Source organism: Engystomops pustulosus, chromosome 1 (assembly GCF_040894005.1).
Source record: "Engystomops pustulosus chromosome 1, aEngPut4.maternal, whole genome shotgun sequence".
In the NCBI taxonomy this organism is placed as follows: domain Eukaryota; kingdom Metazoa; phylum Chordata; class Amphibia; order Anura; family Leptodactylidae; genus Engystomops; species Engystomops pustulosus.
The window spans coordinates 122366365-122390826 of NC_092411.1; the positions used below are offsets into that span (position 1 = coordinate 122366365).

The 24462-nt window shown below is 38.1% G+C and overlaps 1 protein-coding gene across 2 annotated transcripts in view; it reads left to right on the top strand.

Annotated features, from left to right (window-relative positions):
• Positions 1-15628, top strand: part of KDM4C (lysine demethylase 4C) — a 265259-nt gene extending 249631 nt beyond the window's left edge. For both annotated transcript variants that reach the window (XM_072152230.1, XM_072152220.1), the window contains 3 exons: positions 7724-7843; positions 12478-12570; positions 12967-15628. In XM_072152230.1, the coding sequence (XP_072008331.1) occupies positions 7724-7843; positions 12478-12570; positions 12967-13149 (396 nt within the window). In that variant the 3' untranslated portion in view covers positions 13150-15628. The remainder of the gene's footprint in view (positions 1-7723; positions 7844-12477; positions 12571-12966) is intronic.
• The last annotated feature ends 8834 nt before the right edge of the window (positions 15629-24462 follow it).

A 24462-nucleotide genomic window follows, 5' to 3' on the forward strand; every position in this document is an offset into this window, starting at 1 on the left:
CTACAATTTGAAACACCATCCATCCCATTACACTGTACTTCATGTTCATTCCCTGGATTTCAAATCTCAGAATTTCCAGATTTTACACCTAGAAAGTTATGTAGAAAATAAGCTTCTTGCTTCTGAATTAAAATATAATTATATCTTATGTCCAAACTGCTGTTAATGTCACCCAAATGAACAGTATCCTCAAAATGGAAAAAATATATTTATTTAAAATGTAATGCAATGTAGAAATGTTAACGCCGGCGGAGGTCATGGTGGTTGAGAGATCTGTCTCTTTCTCTGTTCCCGATGTAACCAATTTTTTTTATCTGTACATCCCAACCAGATTGTTTGCATTATCCCGGGAATCGATTGTTGACCTCTGTCTATTGGTGTGGAAGTGGCACACCTTGTCAAAGAGTTTTTTCTATGCATATCTTTTAATTCTTATTGCAATGTCTGACCTCATGATGGAATATTCCAACAGATCTGTCAGCCTTTCAGATATATTATCAAATACATGTACAGGCAGTCCCCGGGTTACATACAACATAGGATCAATAGGTTTCTTCTTAAGTTGAATTTGTATGTAAGTCGAAACTGTATATTTTATTATTGTAGATCCAGACAAAAAAACAATTGGAGTTTCAAAATTTTTTGCTGTAATGGGACCAAAGATTATCAATAAAGCTTCATTACAGACACCTTACAGCTGATAATTGCAATCTGGGACTATACTAAAGCATCCAGAGAGCTTCACCAGAGGCCACAGTGGGCAGAGGGGTGTGTCTGTAACTAGGGTCATCTGTAAGTCTGGTACCGCCAGTAGGGGACCCCTTTAAGTAGGGGACCGCCTGTATTCTCCATAAGTAATATTTTTAAAGTAAGTGAAAATATTGATGCATATGCATGCTAACTAGTCATTGTCAACTGTTACAGACTACAGAGACACCCTTATTGGCAAAGAAAATATAAACTGTAGTTGTCTGTTCATTGCAGCTTATAGGCCACGAATGTATGTATATATTTTCAGTTACAAAAAGGGGCTGTGTGGCCATTTTTCCACTGTATGTGAGCTATTCTTTGCCATAATACAAGTAAATATAGAACATTCTCTATATTTTGTGGCATGGTCTCACGACTCGATTATGGCGCACCAGGAAATGCAGCCATTCAAATGGATCACTATCACTTGTTAAGGTTAACCCCTTAACAACCAGGCCCTTTTTTGTTCTTGCGTTTTCATTTCTCACTCCCCACCTTCAAAAATCTATAACTTTTTTTTAATTTTTCTATGTAAAGAGCTGTCTATGGGCTTGTTTTCTCTGTAAAAAATTCATAGTGATGGTATTTAATATTCCATATCGTGTATTGGGAAGCGGGAAAAAAATTCTGGTTGCAGTGAAAATGATTAGAAACCGCATACGTGACATTTTCTTGTGGATTTGGATTTTACAGCCTTCACTCTTCGCCACAAATGACATGTCTGTCTACTTTATTGTTTTGGTCGCAACAATCACGGAGATAATACATTTGTAAGGTTTTATAATGTTTTTATACATTTAAAAAAAATAATAAAACCTCCTTTTTTTACTTCTTCTGGCGCTAATAACTTTTTCATACTTTGGTGTACAGAGCTGTGGGGGTTGTGACTTTTTGATGATGTTTTCAATGCTACCAATTTGATGACTGTACGGCTTTTTGATCACTTCTTATTAAATTTCTTACATTTTGCAAAATGGCAAAAAGGCATTTTTGGCTTTAGGCACTTTTTACTGTTTATTTCTATCAGTTCTAAGGAAATAAGGGTGATTTGAATTTTTAGGGTTTTTTTTGTTTAATAAAAATTTTTTTTTACTATTTTTCTGACCCCCTAGGGTACTTTAACATTAAGTTGTCTAATTGATCCTACAATATACTGCCATACTGCAATATGGCAGTATATGGGATTTTTTCACATCATCTATTACAATGTGCAAATCGCACACAATAGACATGCTAAAACCTGACAGCCTCGGTTCTTTGTGTGACCCAAGGCTATCATGGCAATAGATAGTCGCTCCCTGATGACGTCACGGGGTGCGACACCCACTGAGTATGAAGATGGCTCAGCCCGTGAGCCCGCTTCATACTCCCCCCTCCGATACAGGTCGTACACCAATCACGGGTGTTAGCAAACACCCGCTAAGTATGAAGAGGGCTCAGCCCTTGAGCCCACTTCATACTCACCCATCCACTACAGCACGTACAGAAACGTCCAAATGCGGTAAGGGGTTAAAGTCAATAGGGCTTGAGCTGTTTTTTTAAAAAGAGAAAAACCGCTAGAATACAGCACACAAGAAATGCTGAAGTGTGCATGAGGCCTTAAAGAAAAACAACAAATAGACAGTGGACTGCAGAGTTTTAAGAAAGGTAATTTAAATAGGAAATACTTTACTATATTAAAGTATTCTATTAAATTAATAAGTACAAAACTATTGTTGTATATTATGATAGGAATGGAGTATAATACAGCAGAGGATAAAATGTTCAAAATTAAAAAAAAAAAACAAGGCTCCATTTCCTTGAAAGTTATTTGCAGCTGTAATCGAGTTAAAGGATATCTATGCTAGGATCAAGAATTGAAAATCAAGCACACTGATAATAATGCCCCTTTGTAAAGCTTTGCTTTGTAAAAGCCAGGGCATACAAAGCTAAAAGACGAGCAGATCCTGCCAGATGGGGCAACTATCATTATTATCAGTGTGCTTGATTTTGCCCTGGCTTCTACAAAGAAAGGCTTTTAAAATTATGAAAATGCATGCAAATGATTTGGTAAATTTTTATATCCTTTTTTTTTCTTAAAAACAAAGGGATGGGAGGAGCTTAAAGAGGAGTGCTACCAGTATGTCAGTATGCTTGGTTTAAAATACTTCATCATCTTAGTAATTTCCTTTAAATACAGTTGTGAACTTACATTCAGTGTAAAACCTTTTTTTTTTTTTTGTTTTGACTAGAGTTGCATTGTTCCGTATTGCCTCTGAAATGCGAACAAAGGAAGCCCGCATGACAAAAGTGTATTGTATATCTAGAAATATTATGGGGTTGACAGCATTTTGTCCTTACCAATGGTTACATTTGGAAAATGGCTCCAAAGTTTGCATTTCCAGTTACTGAAAACATTTCCATATCAGGATTTCCAGACATCAAGGCTTATATCAATTTATCAAGCAGTGGTTTTTCATTTTCATAAGAAGCATTTTGGAGCATAATTGTTTTCATTCAACCATAAAGCTATAGTACATGGAGCTAACATTAAACTGAAGAGACAGCTAGCATTAAGTGCATTAGGGGGAATGGAATTCCGGATATTTTAGTTTCATCCCCAGGGACAATCATTTTACTTTAGAGTGCTGAGGTTGAGTCACCTTTGAATCTTTGACCCAGCATTTATATTTACTCCATGGGCTTCATACAGGAAGAACTGACTCTGTGTGACAGTTCTCACACTCTATCACATCCTTTATTTCTACAGCTATATCTGTGAATCATTTCTGAATTTCACAGTCTTACAAAATGTCACATTCATATAAGCCCCATAGTAAAGCTGTGCTGATTATTTATAGAGTATATTCACATATTGGAACAATTACCAATAATAAATGTTAAATCGACTGACCTATAGAAGGAAGCAGCTGTATTCTCCATATGTTTGAAAAATGCTGCATGTACAGTGTGTATTAAGCAGCATGTTTTAAGTTCCACTTGATTCTTACAAGAGTTGGTGCATTTTTCCCAAAACATTTTTTAACCATCCAACCGTTTTACCAATGCAGTCAAAAGTTATTCTTTAATGCCTGTTATCCGGGTCTTTTTCTTTCTGTTGAAATTCTATCTGCAATCGATAACAATTCATTTTGGATACATATAAGGCACATTTGTAATTCCACATGAACAACAGCAGATGTCTACAGAGAGTCAAGAGAACCATGCAAATATAGGATCTAATGTGCTGTAGATATAAACATTACATTTAGTAAAAGCAGGTGTTTTAAAATAAGAATAGATGCAATATGGAATGAAGGGGAAGTGATAAGAGATCTGGAGCGTGTGAAGCAGATTTTTATCAAATTTTATAGCGGGTTATATTCCTCGGATATTATTTTCTGAGGATCTTATTAAGTCATATTTGGGCGAAATTGACTTCCCAAGCATCTCCATGTCAGGGAGAAGTTGGATGGCCCCCTACTTTTATCAGAATTGGACGATTAATTCATCTAGAGGTGGCCCTTCTACTGCTACTGATGGTTTACCATTGGATATATATAAGTGATATAAGAAATTATTACTTCATCTTTTAGGTAAGATCTCAAGATACTGGTTTATTTTCTAGTTCCATGTATGAGGCCGCTATAGTCTTAATATTGAAAAAGAATAAAGATCCACTGAAAAAGGAGGGATATCGCCCAATTTCTTTTATTAAGATGTGAAAATTTTAATTGCTAATCATTTGAAGAAAATAATGCCAGAGATTATTCATGTAGATCAACGGGGCTTCATACAGGATCAAAACACTAGGATGAACCTTTTACGGCTTTTTGCTTATATACAATTGGGCCAGGGGAGACCTGTTCCATCCTGTCGCTAGATGCACTAAAGGTATTTATAGGGTAGAGTAGATGTTCCTCTGGGAGATTTTATGCGGATCCCAGAGCCTGTGTTAGGATTAATGCAGAAGCCACTGAGTTTCTTTCCTTTGTCCCGGGGGACCAGGCAATGGGACCTTTGGCCATTTGGATTCCAGCACTGGAGGAGATAGTGGGGAGTGGCTGCGGGGGATCACAGGATAAGGTGATGTTATATGTCATTCTCCTAAACTTAAGGGATTCTAATACATCAGTCCATGAGGACATTTCTGTAATAAAGGAGTTTGGAACCTGGTTAGGACTGGAAATCAGTTGGCAAAAGTAAATTCTTTGCCCTAATAGTTGTGAATCATTGGAAGTAGAGGATGTATTGGAAATGGACCAAACCTTTGAATATCTGGGGATAACTATTAAAACCAAATTAAGAGATTATGCTAAATTAAACATTGTTCCCTTAATAGGTAAAATTACTGTCAAAGGCAAAAAGACTGAAATTGATTGTCTTACCGTAATTTCTGTATGTACTGTGAAATTGTCCATGCTGGTTAGAAAAAAAATGGTTTAATTTCATTAGGGCAGTAATTAATAAACTATTGTAGGAACGGAAGAGTCTGAAGTAACAGACTTTATGTAGAAATAATAGTAAGGGTGATTTTCATTGCCTTCATTCAATGATTATTATTTAGCTGTGCAGATTGTTAATGATGGAAAGTCAAGGATTATTTATATATAAAGCTCTGGCTTTAAAGATGGGAAGTAACTGGGACTCGAATTTCTCGAAATTAGAATCAGGCAAGTTGATTGTAAACCATCACACTTACATGGTGGTTTGCACTCTCTCTGGCAGGATCTGCTCTTCTTTTAGCTTCTCATATAGATCCACTGGGGGGTGGGATTTATTAATGTGTCGTCAATTGAGAGGGGTTGGTTGCACCAGTGCAGAGTAGAATTAGACAGTTTTTTGCTGCTCCAGATTAATCTGTGTCTGATGCTGGATGAGTAATCTGGTGCAGTATAAGACTGGCGAGTTGTACTTTGAACCTATTAGTTGGTTTAATTTACTGTACCACAATATAAAATGTTATGGTGCACAGGCTATTTTTTGTCTGGTCATGATCTAGTTACTGATGAAACTTTTTTTCGGAGGAGTCAAAAAACAGCCTTAAAATAGTCTAAAGCCTTCAATAAATGTTGCGTGTGGCATTTCAGGTCCATATAATTTCAGTTTTTTGGTGTAGACAGGCTAATAAATCTGCCTGGGCATCTCCAGAATTCTCACTCTTAATCTCTGAATGCTTAAGATATTCTAGCGCTGGGCATGCAATTTAAAACACGGGAAGCTGTTCCTGGCGCAGTAAGTAGACATCCAAAATGTAAGCACATACTCCTAGTCACTGGTAATAGTTAAGCACATAATGTAGAAGATGACCATTTAGATATCTGCATGAATAAATTTAGTTTCTTAGATTTTTAGCAGCGCATACTGTTAAGAGTAGGATTTTTCACGTTCCCCCCCCCTCCCCCTTCCCCCCTTCCCCCCGCCACCCAACAAACAGAGATTGTATAGTCTCTAGCTGCCATTCTTAAGCATTGCTAAGAAATCATGAGAGAAATGACAGATATCAAGGACATAAATATTTTTAAAACAAGGATGTTGTCTGATCAGAAAGAAGGCTGCAATACAGGGAAGGGGTATCAATTGGGTAAGGGGTGTTTACCACCTCCCAAAAACATACTTATCTGCTGGAAACATGTTGTAGAGAAATGCACTGTAATTTCCAACATACTTTTATTATTTTTATCCATTTTAAAAGATATTAGCTTTACAATTCATATGCTAATGAGGTATTGGTATAACCGGAGTGTGTGTAAAGCACTCTGAACACTGCTATATCTGCCTAGACAACTTCACTCTGTCAAACAAGCAGGAAAGTTTTCATGTGAGAATCAAAGGGTAGCACTGACAGGAGAGGTTAGTGATCCACACATGCCCTGGGTACACCAACTGCCTCATCTTTATTTATATAGCGCCTTCAAATTCTGTAGCGCTTTACAAATCATAGGGGACATATACAGATATAATATTACATTACACATAACAAACAGTCGTATGGAACAATAGGAGTGAGGGCCCTGCTCACCAGAGCTTACATTTTTTTTTAATAAGGGAACACATAAAATAATTTAATAAATAAGTTGATAAATAAAAATTCTGCTGCTTGAAGCAGCCATCAGTCGCCATCTTATTTACACGGTCCAAGGTGAAAAAGACTGCAGATCCAAAAAAGCCTGGAACTTGGTATATATCTGCTGTTTGCCGGATAACAAGTGGGAGATAGAACATAGGATGGATTAGTAAAGGGAGAGTTGACGTTTCATGAAGCTTGCGAGTGTGATAGGCTTGTCTAAAGAGATGGCATAAGGCATAAAAACTAAAGGTATGATGGAAATTAGTGTGCTTCTCTACAACCTATATCAATAATGTGATACCTAGAAAAAATAAAGTTTAGATATATCACATACAAGCCACAGAAATTGTAAAAAATTATGTAGAAAATATGATTTTTAAGAGTTATCAGAATTAGTGGTGTTGAAATAACCCTGCACTCAAGGGTGCAAGCATATACTTTTTTATTATATATAAAAAAAATTTGACAGTGTGGAGTAGCCACTCAGATTAGTGATTTAATGTATTAAAGTGGCATGTTATGTATTGTACTATATTTCTTTCCTCCGTATTTCTTTCTTTTCAGCTGTTGGCTGCACATTTTTCAGAGCCGCAAATAAATGTAATTTATTTGTGTGATATTTTGCCTGTGCATTTAGCTTGAACTTTGTTCCTTGTATCTGAGTAAGTTCTAGTTTAATTCTAAAATAAAAAAACTTGTTGCGGACCAAAACCATGTTTAAAAGGATTGTCCAACTCTAACACATTGCTGCCTGAACGCAGTTGCAGGTTCAACTACATTGGTTCTGCAGTGGAACCATGTGTTCACCATCAATTTGTAATTTATAATGGAATATCTTAGTGTACAGTTACCCTTTATTTACTTTCATTGAGACATGCAAATAATGTTAATTTGTGACATGTTCTGCTTTATTTTCTATAATAGAGCAGAGACTGTCTTAAGCTGGGTCCTCCAATACAGGGCCAAGATGTCCAAGTAAAATGGCCTGATGGTTTACTTTATGGAGCTAAATACCTGGGATGCAACGTCATTTATATGTACAAGGTGAGTGCAATTTCTAATTTTTAATTCTTATTCACAAACGAGAATTACCAACCATAGGTGATACACCGAGTAGCTAGTTTTAAGATTTTCATATTATAGAATCTGTCATGGAAGGTCAATATAAAGTAGATATTTTGCTGACTTTTTTGCAAAATTTACAGATTTATACACTAATTCCTCTAGGGTGTATATTTACAAAATATACACCATATGTGGTTGTATAATTTACATTGTTTTACTCTTTACATTGACGGTCCCAAAGAAAAATCATTGACAGTGTACGAGTACGTAACCATAATATGCATCAGGTTGTTACATCTGTTTTCACTAGAGTTGAAATCTCCTTTTTTTTCTCCTAATATCTATAGGACATTCTTTTGCCCGTCCACCATAGAAATCAAACTAACTTGTTACTTAGTGTTGCTCAATGGAGTGAATATGAACCTCCATAATAAACCACTTCCCACGGCCAAGAATTTTTCTACAAAATCTCAAGTTGAAGTCTAATTTTTGTTCAGTTTATTCAATTGGAGTATGAAATAACTACAATGAAAACTTTGGAAAACTATTCAATGCACAGAATATAATTTTGACATATTTGACTATTTTCTGCACAAAAAAGGTTCATCTTAGATTACATTTTCACGTAGACGGGATAAAGCATTTTCTGTTTTTGAAATGAGCATTTTAGAATGCAGTGTTGTAGACATTGGTTTAGTTAGCGGTATCTCATGGCATGTCACTCAGGTTGTCTTCACCTTATACACGCAGACAGTCTGAAAAGAGCTGAAAGCTATTCAATTAATTTCCGCTAGCAGTTGAATTGGAAGCAAACATAAGAAAGAAATTTAAATAAAGAATAAAAAAAAAAGTTGATGGATGGGTATGCAAAAGTTTTAGCTGTAACTACATTAAAAATGTGGCACTTTAAATACTGATAATACAGTGCTGGTTATCTTTGAAACAGACTCTATGGTTAATGGAAATTCCTGAGGCAGAAAACTGACTTTTAAAGCCCCATTTTAGTTTCAGCTACTTATATGCCAAGTTAAACTTAGAAGGCCCCTGCAGAGTTGGTTTCTGGCTGCAGACCTCATGCTTCCGTCTGTTCTGTGACTAAATACTTTGTTAATATGTGAAGCAGGTCAGATGACTGTTGTCTGAAAGAAAAGCCCTGTACTGCGGGACATAGAGATGGCAAGGTCACGTGACCTTTCTTTTAATTATTACATATTTAGCCATCATGCACACAAGCATTGATTTTGCCCATGCGCTATCCATTGATTCAAAGCATAGCACAGGGACAAATTAACCACACTGCCGTGGTTTCCACAACCCCTTATGTGGGGCAACTGCTAGAGCCTAAAATCTCAGAGCAGATCCTATTGCTTTAGCCGTTAAGGAACATAAGTATATTAAGATTATTGATTGGTGAAGGTGAGACTTCTGACACCCCCAATGATCAAGTCATGTACACTTCAGAACCAGACAGCTTCATAGAAAGCATAGCAACCATTCTAGCTCACCGCTGTGTCTGTTCCTATTAAAGTGAATAGCAGCAGCACATGCAGTGAGCCAGGACAGCCACTACACTATGGACTTTGCTTCCAGCTATATAAGTACTGTAAATTTCCAGGACATCTGAATATCTCACCCATCCCTATCCACTATTAATGAGGGACTGTCAACAGATTTTATTCCATTATACTACTAGCCTCCTCAAGAAAGGTATGAAATGTCAAACATGCTTTTGGTGTCATATTAACCCATATTCAACCTGGCCTTTTTTTTGTTTCTTCATTTCTATTTTTCACTCCCCACCTTCAAAAATCTATAACTTTTTTTTTATTTTTACACGTAATTCCAAATCCAGTGAAAATGGTGAAAACCCGCATTTGTGCCGTTTTCTTGTGGGCTTGGATTTTACAGCTTTCACTGTGCGAAGTATATGTGGATTTTCCTCCTCACTCATTACAATGTGCTGCTAGCAAATTGTAATGATAGGAACAGGTCCGCAAACCAAAAGTAGTCACAATGTGTAAGAGAAGGAAAAGTGTGCTATAATGGACCGAAAAATGGCACAAAATAATCTTTATTAATAATTCATGAAAATACACCAATACACATCATTAAAATCAATTAAAAGTACACAAGTACAAACAAAACACAGGATGGAGTAGGTACAATGGCTTTTACTTCATCCACCACCCCCAACCAATAGTGTTGAGACAGAATAAATCGCATTATAAGCAGGAATTTCCCTGGTCTATAGGGCTATATAAGCTTAATGCATGCCTTTATCCCATCGGCTGCAACTAGGAAACACATTTTTTTTGCCGGCTGCAACACTTGTTGCTAGTATTTCCAGGTTATCGCCATGTTTTCCCTTAGCATAAGCACTCTGGGAAACAATTATGCTGATGGAGGCATAATGTATATAAAGTGAGCTACCAACTCCAGAGGCTTCATACCCCTGAAGAAGTTGCCTGTAGTGAAGATACGCGTGGGGAGCCTCCCACCCCGACAGGTGTTTAGTGTGTATTGGGGCCATGATCTCTTGCTGTACTACCTAGGTGTTGGGCCTTGCTTAAGTTGGGCGATTTGCTGCCATTTCTGCATGTTTATTTATTGCATTTGCACTATACTACTAGATATTCACGTATCATGCTGCCACTGTTGCAGGTCTATAGTTTGCATATTGCATTTTCACTTTACCACTAGATATTTACATACCATATTCACTGTATCAGAAACACTTGGCCTTTGGAAAGAGGTGGTTTATTTATTTGTTTATATATTGTACTTATATGAATATCCTACAACTTTGATATTTTGGCCACTGACAACATATCTTACCAGGCATTTATCCTGACAAATTAGCCTTGATTTATTCTGTCTCAACACTATCGGTCGGGGGTAGTGGATGGAGCAAAAGCCATTTCACAGCTCAGCTTTCATTTTACCAGTGTTCATGAATATTTTAAAGGGGAGCTGTGATTGGTTGCCATGGGCAACTAGAAATATTCTGACAGCTTGATAAATCTGCCCAATTGTACCTACTCCTTCCTGTGTTTTGTTTGTACTTGTGTACTTTTAGTTGATTTTAATTATGTGTATGGTTTATTTTCATGAATTATTAATAAAGATTATATTGTGCCATTTTTCGGTCCATTATAGAACACTTTTTCTTCTCTTGGTACATATTAATGATAGGGTTAACGAGTCAGCCTGGGGTCTTCAGAAGACCCGAGGCTGTCATGGTGACAGATTCCCGCTCCACGATGACGTCATGAGGAGCGACGATACTCGGCAAGATGGCGGAGCCCATGCTAGCACCGATCACGGGTGTTACTGGTAAGTCTTTGCTGCAATATACAGCAAAGACTTACCAGCTATGGTGAGGGCTCAACCCGTGAGCCCTCTCCATGCACCGGGACCCGACGCGCGCCATAATATTACGGCGCACGTCTTTAAGGGGTTAAAGATACAAATTTCTTCTCTCAGGCCGGCTTTTAGTTTGAAATGCAATCTGCAAATAAAGATCCACTCCTCACCCTAATGCTTTATTTGCCTTTGTCTATGGTCCTGTAGCTTCCAAAACCACCTGGTGCAATCGGAAATCTGATCTTTAATATTACACCAAAAGTATCTTTCTAGGTACTATACCACCGAAGATGGGGACATCTGAAGTGACATTCCCTCCCCTGTCTCTAAACTTGACTTCATAGGCAGAATATGGCTTTTTTCTGCTCATTTTCACATGACTTTGGAGGAGATTATAGGTAACTAGCTGAAGTTTCACATCTAGAATTCTAGAATGAACATTTCATACCCTACCTGAAGGTATAGTGTTTTAATGAGTAATCTGGTGACAGTCCCATTAATGACATGGATAATTAATAACTAAAGTCTGATCAGTTCTGGTCCAGTCCAATATTTAAGTAGATTACGGTACTATTATTATTATTAAATAATAATTTCTTCTGTTATTCTTTACTTCTACATGGCGTTAATAATAATTTTCTTTATAGGATTTGATCCTAAAACTTAAGCTCCAACAAGGCAATTTATGAAGAAGACATGGCCGTGAAGTTAACTGTTATGTGTTAAAGAGGATCTGCCATGGTGATTTGAGACATTAAACCACCCACAGGTCCTTATGGACCAATGGTTTAGTGTCCCACATTGCCCTATAAGTAGTCCCTCCGTGGCTGCTAGTACAATAAAAACAAAGTTATTCTTGGATCCAGTTCTCTGTGCGCCTGTGCAGTGAATCCTGAGTACTACATTGTAGCTTCAATGTGCATGCGCCATGGTTGCCGCATTTGCGCAATAAAGCTTCTTTGAAGAACTGCAATGGCAGCCAAAACACAGGAGAAGAGTTCGATGTGCGATTTGGAACACTGCGTCCAAAGATTTGCTGTTGCATATCTGCACAGTACAGGTTATGTTTCTTGTAGATCACTCAAGCTCCATAAACACTGAAATGTTTGGCATGTAATGACTTTTAAAGATAATGATCAATCGCAGTTGTGAAAAAAAAATAAACAACCTTGTCCTCATGAGAACTATGAAACACATTTTACACATCGGTAACAGGATTACTTTTCACTTTACATCACTAATTTGCACAGGTTGAATTTGAAGATGGATCGCAAATTGTTACAAAAAGAGAAGATATTTACACAATGGACGAAGAACTTCCTAAGAAGATCAAATCTCGTTATGTGAGTTTCTCTAGCATTTTTTCTATTCTCGCTTTTTCTCATTGAGTAATTTGGGTGTGAAGGGGAAAGGATCAATGGTCATTGCAGAGGTCCTGAGGCTTCCTGCTTAGTCTCTAGTTCAGCTTGCACACAGTTGCATTTTGTTACAGTTAACCCTAACAAAGCATCCTACTGTTTACAAATGTTTGCATATCTTATATATATATATATATATATATATATATATATATATATATATATATATAATGAAAGCAAATTACTGTCTTGCCCAAATAAAACCCATTGGTGTTACTTTGAGGATCCTTAGGGGATACTTTCACTTTTGTTTATATGAATGTACTATGCATTTAGTTCAAATTTATAGATCAAATATTTCTTTTTCTCATATTCTTGTAGTCCAAAGCATCTGACATGAAATTTGAAGATGCATTTTATGGAGCAGATGTCATTAAAGGTGACCGAAAAAGACAGAGAGTGCTGAATGTAAAGTTCAAGAATGAATACGTAGATGATCCAGGATATCGCACTTTTCTTAAGAGTTCATTCCAAAGGAAGAACCACAAGAGACAGCAAAACTGATGAGACAACTGAACAGAAACCAAGATTAGGAAGCATTTGTTAAAACTTTTGCACTCGTCCATAAAGAAGCTGAACTAAAAATGCATTTTGCTTCAATCTACTTGTCACAATTCCAGTTTATTCATAACCCCTAAAACAGTGGAGACTCTGTAATCATTAACATGATATCTTCCTCTAGGTAGTGGTCCGTAGAGTAGCACTCATTCAACCAATGTGTAGGGTCTTAAGGGAAATTCTTCACATTCTCATTGTAACTTTGGATACGGTGTGCTCCTAAATTGTAATCATGCTTGTACTACCATTAAATTCTTTTCAATGTTTTTATAGGAGACATCTACAAAAATGGTAAATGTTAATACTGGTGGCACTGGGTACTCTCTGTTACATACAACTGTATACAAAGCTGATCTAACTACTGGCCCTATGGGAACATTCATTTGTTAATGCATGTTTCCCACTGTGCTACTTTTTCTTCATGAAATACTCTGTTTTGTTACCTCACCTGCTTTAATTGAGGTAAAATCTGAAAAGTCTTAAGAAATGTATACCTGGAAAATACTCTGATCACTCAGGGCTACATATTGTCAGGAAATATAACAAAATTGTATATATATTTTGTCTTACCAGCATTTATTATGAAAGACCTTACAATAGTCATCAGGATATTAAAGATGAATATTTTGATATGTACATATGCCATATGCATGATTGTCTCACCTAAGGTTATGATACCATTTTGCCATGACTTTTGATATTGGTAGCCAAATCCCCATATGTGAGGCAGTGCCCATTTTGAATGTGCACTCCACATGTATAAGTTAGTTTTCTCAAGCAATAAGAAATATTTTTTCCTGGAGAAGTTTTTTTCTTTGGAATATGCTTATCAATGTTTCACTCCTGAATATCAGAGTGGAAATTGGATAAGAGTCCCTATAATGACGGCTTATTTAAGACCTTCATATTAACAATATACTTAAGTTGGTATTATCCACAATACTTAGTCATCTTCCTCTTGGCTACTTTGGACAAGTCTTTATTTTGATACTTTTTTCCATTCAGAAATTGTCTTCCTCAATCAGGAAAGGATACTCGCTCTTGTCAATTGAAAGTGACTTGTGTACTAAATGTAGGATTTTTGTTTGTTTTGTAAGGCAGTTGCGTATAATCTGGCATAAACCTAAACAGGAAAATATCAAACTAGTCAAAAATAGCAGAAATTGGAGCTTTTAATTGACATAAATGTATTACATACAATTTTAAGGATGAATATGTGACAGTCAAAGGATGAAGGTGTGGTAGTTAAAAGTTTACTATGTAGTATTTGGCGTGTCAAAGGATGTTGCTCTACAGACACTCCTCTCGGATCACGTGTAGCCTTACCTATCACATGTAGCGGCAAGGAACTCCTGCAGTCACCAGGAACTCAAACTGAATAGAAATTTTAATATTCGAGAAATGTTAAGTGAGTTTCCTAGATTTAAAGCGAACTTGTCACCAGAAATGTTCTTTTGTATTGTAGCTTATGAATGCTTCCAATAACTTATGCTATACTTATTTTAAAAAATATTTTTTTCAGCATTCTGAATAATTTCAGTAGTATATAATCCTATTATTATGTGGTGAGTCCTTAGGTAGGGGCAGCTGCAACCTGTGTATGTCTGTGTCAGTCTGTTCTCCTCCACACTCATGTAGCTCCCTCCTTCCCCCAAACTTCCTGTCATGTACATTGAGCAGGCAGAGGAGGGATGGGAGAGGAAGAAATCAGACACGGGCACACACAGGCTGCAGCTGGCCCTTTCCCTCGGATTCACCTCTTATTGCTGGCAGGAAGCCAGGTGATGTGATTTAAACTATTATAAAGTAATGTAAGAATTCAGAATGGAGTTTTTAAGATCAGCATAGCATAGGCTATTGAAACCTGTCACCAGCTAAAAATAACATTCTTGGTGACTGGTGACCAAATACATTGCTTACTGTATAAATCCGCCTACTTTTTGAAGGTGATGGTACTACTAAGTCCATATACTTCGTCTGTGAAAATTGATAAGTTAAAACAACTTGCCCTATCTAAGAAAGTGAAATATCTTTGAACACATTTATCTGGTTAACTCCTTTCAAAAGAAAAAAAAATATATATATAGACTTTTAAATAATACATTCTATAGGTGCAACACTGAAAAGTAGTGTGTTTTTGTTTGTTTTAATAGACAAGCACCTCCCAGTTACTCTTTGCCATTGATTATCATTTAGAAATGTCTGCTTTTTTAATTGTTTTTTTTCCCCATATTCTAGAAATTTAATGTTATGTAAAGTATATATTATTTTTTATTAAACTGGTTGTGTAAAAGAACTGTGGATTTACTTTAAAAAAAATGTTATGTAATTAAGAAATCATATTAAAAATTAGAAAATTGTTACACTTTGACAAACTGACTGCCATCTTAGTAACTCCTTTATATGGCTTCCCAATGCTTTTTTTTTTTTTTTTTTTTTTTTTTGTAGTTTAAGAATTTTATTCACTTATATGCACATAATACAAAAAAGTGTTCCATTGTATAATCATTCGTTATCTTTATACATCAAACAAATTATTTTGGGGTGCACACATTTTACCCCTCTTATCTTTAATCAGTCAGATAACAACAAGACCTTACTTAAACACTACTCTCCCCTACCCTCCCCCCCCCTCGAACTCGCTGGCTGGGCAAGAAAAAAAAAAAAAAAAAAAAAAAAAAAAAAAAAAGGGCAACTTCCCTAATCTAGTACCATGCATTCCATATTTTAATTCTTTTCGGTCCTAGATTCTTATTTTTTAACCACATACTTTCAAAGCTTTTAATCTGTAAAGAAAGATTTTTCCAGTATTCTACCGTGGGGTACTCCTTGGATCCCCATTTCCGCACTATACATACAAGGGCTATATTCACTAGCTTAATAATTAATTTTCCACATTCCTTCTTCACCTTTTCTTGTTCAAAGAGCCCAAAAATAGCAGTTCCTACCGAGGGTCTTAAATTAATATGTAGTGTTTGTGAGATCTTCTGGAAGACTGCGTCCCAAAAAGATTGGATACCCGGACATAACCATACCAGATGGAAAAAGTCTGCTTCCATTGCTTGGCACTTCCAACAGTTCGAGTTGTCCCTAATCCTCATTCTAAAAAGATCCTTCGGTGTATAATATATTTGGTGAATCAAAAAAAAATGGATTATCCTATGATTCCAATTCATGGAGCCTCTCTTAATATTTTTATGTACCTCTCCCCATTCTTTATCATCAAAAACTCCTATTACATTTTCCCACTTACTTCGTGATTTGTGTTTAATATTGTTTGTGTAACTATTTCTTACGTGCTTATATATCGTAGATACACCCTTCTTCACTGCTACTGTGTTTCTGATAAACTCCAAACATACGTGTGTGACCAATTGTAATTTGAATGAACAGGTGCTATGCTTTATTGCATGTGCTAGTTGCCGGTGACGAATCCAATCCCCTCCCTTTAGCCCATACCTTTCCTGAAGTGAGGAGAAGGGAAGCATTTGGTCTCCTACCATTACTTGGGAGACGTATCTAATCCCCAATTTTTGCCAGTATGATACATCCGGTATCTTCATCAGTTCGGCTAAATTTCTATTATCCCATAATGGGGTCTCCTGCAAATAGCCCTGGAGTTGTAAAATTTTTTTAAACCATTTCCAGACTTTCCCCAGTGTGTTTCCAAGGGCCCACTTTCCTGGTGTTATCTTTCCCAACTGCGAGCTCTCCAATAACTCCACTATATTTTCTACTTTCCCCCCTGCTAACTGCATCAATTTTACATATAGATCATTATCCTTCCAATTTATTAGTCGGCCCACTTGTGCCGCCAAGTAATATCCCTGAAAATACGGTAATCCTAATCCTCCTTCCCCAATAGGCTTATATAGGTGTTCCATCTTAATTCTAACTTTTTTCCTTCCCCATATTAATTTATTAAGTAATGATTCTACCAGTCTAAAAAAGGAGGTGTCTATCCATACAGGTGCTGCAGACAGGAAATAAAGGAGCTGGGGGAGGATAACCATCTTTATCAGGCCTATCCTATCCGCTCGGGATAGAAATAGGCCGTTCCAACTTTGAATTCTGTTCTTCATGTTTTTAATCACGGGGTTTAAATTTAATTCATAATATTGCCTAATTTTTGTGGACACCTCTATGCCCAGATATCTAAAGTTGTCCACACATCTCACATCTCCTCTTTTATTCGCCCACTCCTTAACTTCTCTGTCTAAGGGCATTAAGTTGGATTTTCCCCAATTTATCTTAAGACCGGATAGGTTCCCGAATCCTTCCACAAGTTGAATTACATTTGGGATAGTGTTAGGGGAATTGCGTAGGTAAAGTACCACATCATCGGCGTAAAGGCAGATCTTATCTTTACATCCTCCACAGCCCCCCCCCTGTATTGTTTCAGTATTTCTTATTTTGATGGCCATAGGTTCCATGTACAGTGCAAACAGAAGTGGGGACAGGGGACATCCCTGTCTTGTACCTCTGGTTAACCCAAAAGTTCCTGACTCCCTATCTCCTACTCGGATTCTCGCTGTCGGTGCACTGTACATGCATTTAACCATACTAATGAATTCTTCTCCAAGATCGAATTTCCTCATTGTTTCCCATAGGAAGTTCCACTCCACCCTGTCGAATGCTTTAATAGCATCTAAGGACAGGATGGAGCGGAGTCCTCCCTCACCTAGTTCTACTGCTGCGTATAAGCGCTGGATACAATCCCCCGTCCTTCTATTTGGGATGAAGCCGTTCTGGTCTTTATGAATTAATTCCGGAATAACTTTTTGTAGTCTCAGGGCTAATACTTTAGCTAAAATTTTAAGATCCGTGTTTAGCAGGGATATAGGGCGGTACGAGGCCGCTTCCAAAGGGTCTTTATCCTTTTTAGGTATAAGTGTAATACCGGCCTCTGCCATCGTCTTGGTTACCCTACCACGCGTAAAAGCCTCTTGATATACTTCAAGTAGCTTGGGGAGGAGAAAATTACCATATCTCTTATAGAAACTGAATGGTAGTCCATCCGGGCCGGGTGATGTATCCTTGCTAAATGATTGCAATGCGGTCTTTAACTCCTCTATCGTGATGGGTGCCCCTAAAATCTCTCTGTGATGTGCACTGGTCTTCGGGATCTGTATTTCGTTGAGGTACTTTTCTATCGTGTCTTGGCTAGCATCCAGCTCAGAGTTGTATAATTCAACATAAAAGCTTCTTAGTACCTGTAAGATCTCACTGATCTCTCTTGTAATTTCCCCATCCCCTTTTCTCAGTGCAGTTATCGTCATTTTGCCGTTATAGTTTTGAATCTTACTTGCTAGCTGTCTCCCTGGTTTACTTCCTTCAATGAAAGAATCCTGTGCCTGGAAGAACGCCCTATGTTGTGCTTTTTCCACCATAAATTTATGCAGCGCTTCTCTAGCCAGCATTGCCCTCTTCCTATTATGTTCTGAAGGAGAGTTAGCTAAAACATTCTCCGTTCTAGTGAGATCTGCTTTTAGTTGATTTTCCTTCTGGCCAAACTCAGCCCTAGACCGTTTAATATTTTTAGTATAAAGCTCTTTCACGAACATTTTAAATGTGTCCCATACTGCAGCTAAATTTGAAGAAACGGAATTTGTGTCCCAAAACCATTGTGCTTCTTCTTCAAGCGAAAGATGTGGGTGGAGTATTGTGATCCAATACGGGTTTAACTTAAATCGCCTATATCCCTTTTCCTCTGATTTTAAAATAATCATAACTGGGGCATGATCTGAAATAATAATCTTTTCATAGACCATCTTACGAATTAAACTCAGGAAGGCGGGGTTTGTTAAGCAGAGATCAATGCGGGATAGTGTGCTATAAGATCTACTCATGCAGGAAAATGCTCTACGGCTTCCATACAATCTACGCCAAACATCCAACCATCCCAGTTCTTCACATAAATATGATAGTTTACTCCTTCGTTCAGTACCACTGGTTATATCCTTTGTCAGATTAAATCTGTCTCCCTTCTCATCCATTACCATGTTGAAATCTCCCATTATCATTAAAGGACAGTTACCATGTTCCTCTATAAATTTTAGTAATATATTAAGGACTTCCCATGATGCTGGGGGGGGGAGATACACAAAAGCCAATATGATTTTTCGCCCTTTCAGTTGACCATAGAGAAAAATGTACCTGCCTGAGCTATCTATCGAAGATTTGAGTACCTCAAAATCAACGTCCCTATGTATAAGCACCGATACCCCCTTTGAGAAGATGTTACCCAGTGAATGGAATTCTGTTCCGATCCATCTTTTTTTAAATCGGTGAATGTGATCTATAATCAGGTGGGTTTCCAGTAAACAAATAATTGCTGGGAGATGTTTGTTGATTACATCGAAAACTTGACATCTTTTTAATCTATCACTAGAACCTCTAATGTTCCATGTTAATATTCGAACCTCTTTCGCCATTAAAAAAAAAAAAAAAAAAAAAAAAAAAAAAAAAAAAAACCCCAGCCAGCGGGTCCCACCTCCCCCCTCCCCCCCTCAACTGGCCCACGGTTCCTCCTATTCCGTAGGCCTCCAACTAACCTTTGACGCCCTCCTCCCCTCCTGTTTGCATGGGTCCCATAATGTTTCACTATGCCCAAATGAGATTAAAGACCCTGTTGATCCAACCAATTAGCGGCTTCCTGAGCCGTAGCAAAGAACCATGCCTTCTCCTTATATATTATTCTTAATTTGGTCGGAAACATTAAAGCATACTGTAATTTGGCCTCACTTAATCTCTTTTTAACATTTTTAAAGCTAGCACGCTTCAGTTGTGTATCTTTAGAAAAATCTGGGTAAATAGAGATTTTCATTTTTCTTAGAGCTTCAGAGGCCTGCTCCCGACTCTGTCTCAAAATATAGTCTCGGTCTCGAGAACTAATCAGTTTAACTAGAACAGATCTAGGGGGGGACCCTGGAGGTAGTTTTTTAAAAGGAACCCGGTGTGCTCTCTCCACTCCAAATACTGTGGAGAAGCCTTCTGTGCCAAACATATCAAGTAGCCATTTTTGTATCTTATCTGCCATATCTTTTTCCTGTTCGTCCTCTCTGAAACCAATAATACGGATATTTGATCTTCTCGATCTGTCTTCCAGATCGGTTAATTTTTCCTGCAATCTTTGGTTCTCCTTTATGTTTCGATCTACCTCTCTGTTAATCTCTTTCATATTCTTTTCTAATTCTTTACAGCTGTTTTCAAATGTTTTCACTGTCTCCCTGATGTTATTAATCTCATCTCTGATAGTCATAACTTCCGTTTGTAACGCACCAATCTGAGTATTTATGGTTCCAATCGCTGCCTTAGATTCTTCTACCGAAGTTTTAGTGTCCCTAACTGCGGTCAGGATTTCTGATAGGGTCTCTTTTAATTCGGCCGGGAGCTCCTCCATCCGTGGAAATGGGGTCCTTGTCCCCTCACCTGGGTCCTCTACTTCTTTGGGGGGCTGTCTAGTTTTTACTGGCGAAGCCTTCCATAGTTTATCTATCCCCCCCCCAGATTTTCGTTGGGCGTTTTTAGGGCCCATTTCCCTGTCTCTTTTTGTACGGCCCCCTACAGTGTCTGTAAGGAGCGGACCCAAAAAACTTATAAGTAACCCAAGAGGTAAACCGTTACGATGTTATTCCCGGTCCCACTTGGTCAATCACAGAGCTCTACTAGAAGCTAAGATTTTTATATCACAACAACAGCAGTACCCAACCTCCCTTCTTCCCAAGGCATAGACAATATATTAATGTCCTTTTATCAGCTTTCGTATACAGTCCTGGGCTGTGAGGGCGAGATAGAAATATCACTGTCCGGCTTTCAAGCCACCATATGACTTGTCCAGCTCAATACCTTACAATAGGATGTGATAGGGCTGGGCTAACCACACCCTCCTCAGGCTTTCAGAGAAGAAAGGCGAAATTTAGTCTTAATCCAGGAGTTAGTTATTAATACAATGTTCCAAATCCGGGCTAACGCAGGGTTAGTAAGAAGTCAGTATAATTCAGTCTTACTCGACCTCAATGGTAAGTGTGCCACCAACCGATGCATGCCCGGCGTCTCGAACCTCCACAGAATGTTCACCTTGGGCCGCTATGTACATGACTTGTCCAACCTCATCCGGGTATTCCCATTAAGTTGCTACATGCGAATCCTGTCAGGGTGGGCATCTAGGGTTGTTACCTGACCAGCTTGGCGAACCTCTGCAAAGTAGTCACCCCAGACCGCTATATGCTCAAGCGTGCCAAGCCCCATTAAATTAATCGCCACGGACCTCTACATGCGCTGTTTGTCAAAACTTCAACAGAGTAAATGTCACAGACCGCTGCGTACACCACTTGCCCTAGCTTCGCCGAGTGGCTGCCTCGGGCTTTTACGTATAAAGCTTGTCGGATCTCAGCGGGGTAGTGGCCACAGACAGCTACATGCAACTTGTCAGGCCTAAATTGATTGCCACAAATCACTTCTTATACAACTTGTCAGACCTCCGTAAAGTACTCGCCATGGTAGTAGTATATTTGGCCCGGCTCAATATTTTGTAGTGGGGTTTTAGTGCGGCAAGGGTGTCACGCAGAAAAATAAGGCGACCACTTGTTATCAATCTCCGAGTATTAAATGTTAGTACAGTTAGTACCGTGTTCCGAGTTCCAGACTAATGAGGGGTTAGTAAGAGTCAGTATGATTCAAAAATATATTCTGTCTTACCAGACCTCGACAGAAAGGCGCCACAGATTGCTGCAAGTCCGGCTTCTCAGACTTCATAAGGGTAATCACCATGAGCCACTGCATACAGGACTTGTCAGACCTCCACAGGGTGAAGTTCCACGGACCACTTCATGCACGTCTTATCAGGCTTCAGCAGGCTAATCATTACGGACTGCCACATACATCACCACGGAGCGCTGCCTGCACGACTTGTCTGGCTAACGGTATTCCAGCGCATTCTGCGTCCACCTGTCCGAGCCAGGGTCCTAGACACACGTACGCCTGGCTGCAGTTGTTCACTTCAGCTTGTCTGCGGACCTCATACACTCTCGATAGTCTCGATAGTCCCCACGCTCTCAAAGTCGGGCGCGCTGCAGAGCCGGACCCATGCGAGGAGTAGGAGGAGCGGCAGCGGCGTCACGTACGTCACGTCATGACGTCACCTCCCAATGCTTTGCTATATTTTCAAACCAGTATGAACCAAATTATCATGCTTGATACACTGGTGTACACATGTGCCATACAATTCTTCTTTGTAATTATCCATGTGGAAATGGGTATTACTGCAACTGGTAACACTCTACAAGCACAATATCTGCTAAAGTACACATTTTTACCCATTTATTTCCTTTGTATTATTTATGTAGCATTTCTTATTATTTTTGTAGCTATACAAACTACATTTTCTTAGTTTTCAGCCATTAGGTAACTTTCTGCCCAAGAACATTTTTGTCCATGAAATACTTATTGTTTTTCTTTAATTATACTACTTGTATAGAACCGGTTTTCCCACTTTATAAGAATGGTGGAAAAAGAATTTATTAAATAATATATTGATGCTTTTTTCTTTTTTGTAATTTAAATAGTATTTATGGATGTAAAATGAATTGAAAAGTAAGTGTGACTGTTTTCTAGTAGCTTATTTTTTTGTTATGTTTGGGTGTTTAGCGGAATTGCACCATTAAAATAATAAAACTGCAAAATTAGTAGTTGTTAGTTTTGTTAGGAAATGCAAATGACTGAGAATGCATTTTGGCAATATTTTGTTGCATTGAACTGACAGTATGGACACAAAGTTCTTACTAAGGTTGTAACCTTTTTTTCTACAAGAGAATAAATAATTTTACTATTTTGCCCATCTTGTAACTGTGTGTTTCCCTTGATACTCATTGATATACATGGTCCATTTGAAAGGTAACCTGGTTTACTTATAAAAAAAAAAAAAAAAAAAAAGAAAGCTGTGGTCCAGAAGTGTCTGCTTTTCCTGGGCTTCAGCTTGCTCGGATCAGGCATCTTCTTGTATTCATAAAGAGCTTCCAGGCGGACTTTGTTCTAATTTCCCACACCAGTATGATAGGATATACATACGTGGACAAAATTGTTGGTACCCCTTTGTTTAACCCCTTTGTGCATCAGTATGTACTATTATGTCCTGGTGCTGCGGGGGTTGATAGGAGCCAGCTCTATCCATAAACATCAGATGTCAGCTGAATAATACAGATGACTCCCTTCCTGTTATTGCTGCAGTCAATGCTGGCACAGATCGGGGCAGTGAACCCGACCACGGCACCTAACATTGCTGCTGATGGGCGCCGCTATATTGGATGGCCGATCGCCGCCCTCCTCAACGTCATCGGAGGGGGGTGATCGGTTGCCATTGCAGCCTACAGTCTTATAAAGACTTGTAGGCTAGCCATTTATAATGATCTCCAGTAACCTGTACATGAAAGGCTATTCAAGATCATCAGTAAAATTCATATATACTGCAATATAATAAAGTCAATGCCTATCGTTGACCACTGGATAGAGGTAGAAATGGTTACAAAATAATTAGCTTAGTTAATACAGTTTAATAACCTCTGAAATTGTGTACACCACCAAAGCCTAGGGCTGAGTATGATACATATAAACCTATTTTGTCCACCCAAAAGAGAGGACGAGCCCAGGACATAAAACACATAATTCTAATATAGTAAAATGGTACTTTATTGATTACAACATACAAAAAACAAAAGAAACATACAATTAATACTGATTAAAAATGTACAGCCACAGATGGTGGTACGCAGACAAGGGAGTAACACCACTTGGACACAAAGGGAAAAACCATGCGTGATATGTTATCTAGGGCTCTGGTAATTTGAGACAGAGTGCCAACATAAGTGTATTGTAATGTTAGTACATATATATATATATATATATAATCATATTCCACTTGCCCCGAATATATTCAAAGTAAACAGATTGTCTTACCCATGAATCAACTTTGCAGGTTCCCAGGGCCAGGGTGACTCCAGCCCTGGACCTGTTGGCAAACAAGCCAGATGAAGCGCCGAGAGTGCGAAACAGCTGTCCTATTTGCCAAGCCCTGAGTCCCTACGTCCTTCCCTCCCCGCTATTTGTACCACACTTCGTGTCATGTTGTGAGTATGCACAAATAAATCTTCATTGGAAAGGATACAACGCGGTGAGTGCCATTCCATTCTTTATACTTCTCGCACCTGATATGTTTGATATCAGTTCTAGGGAGAGGGGATTGATTTGAATTTTTAATATTTT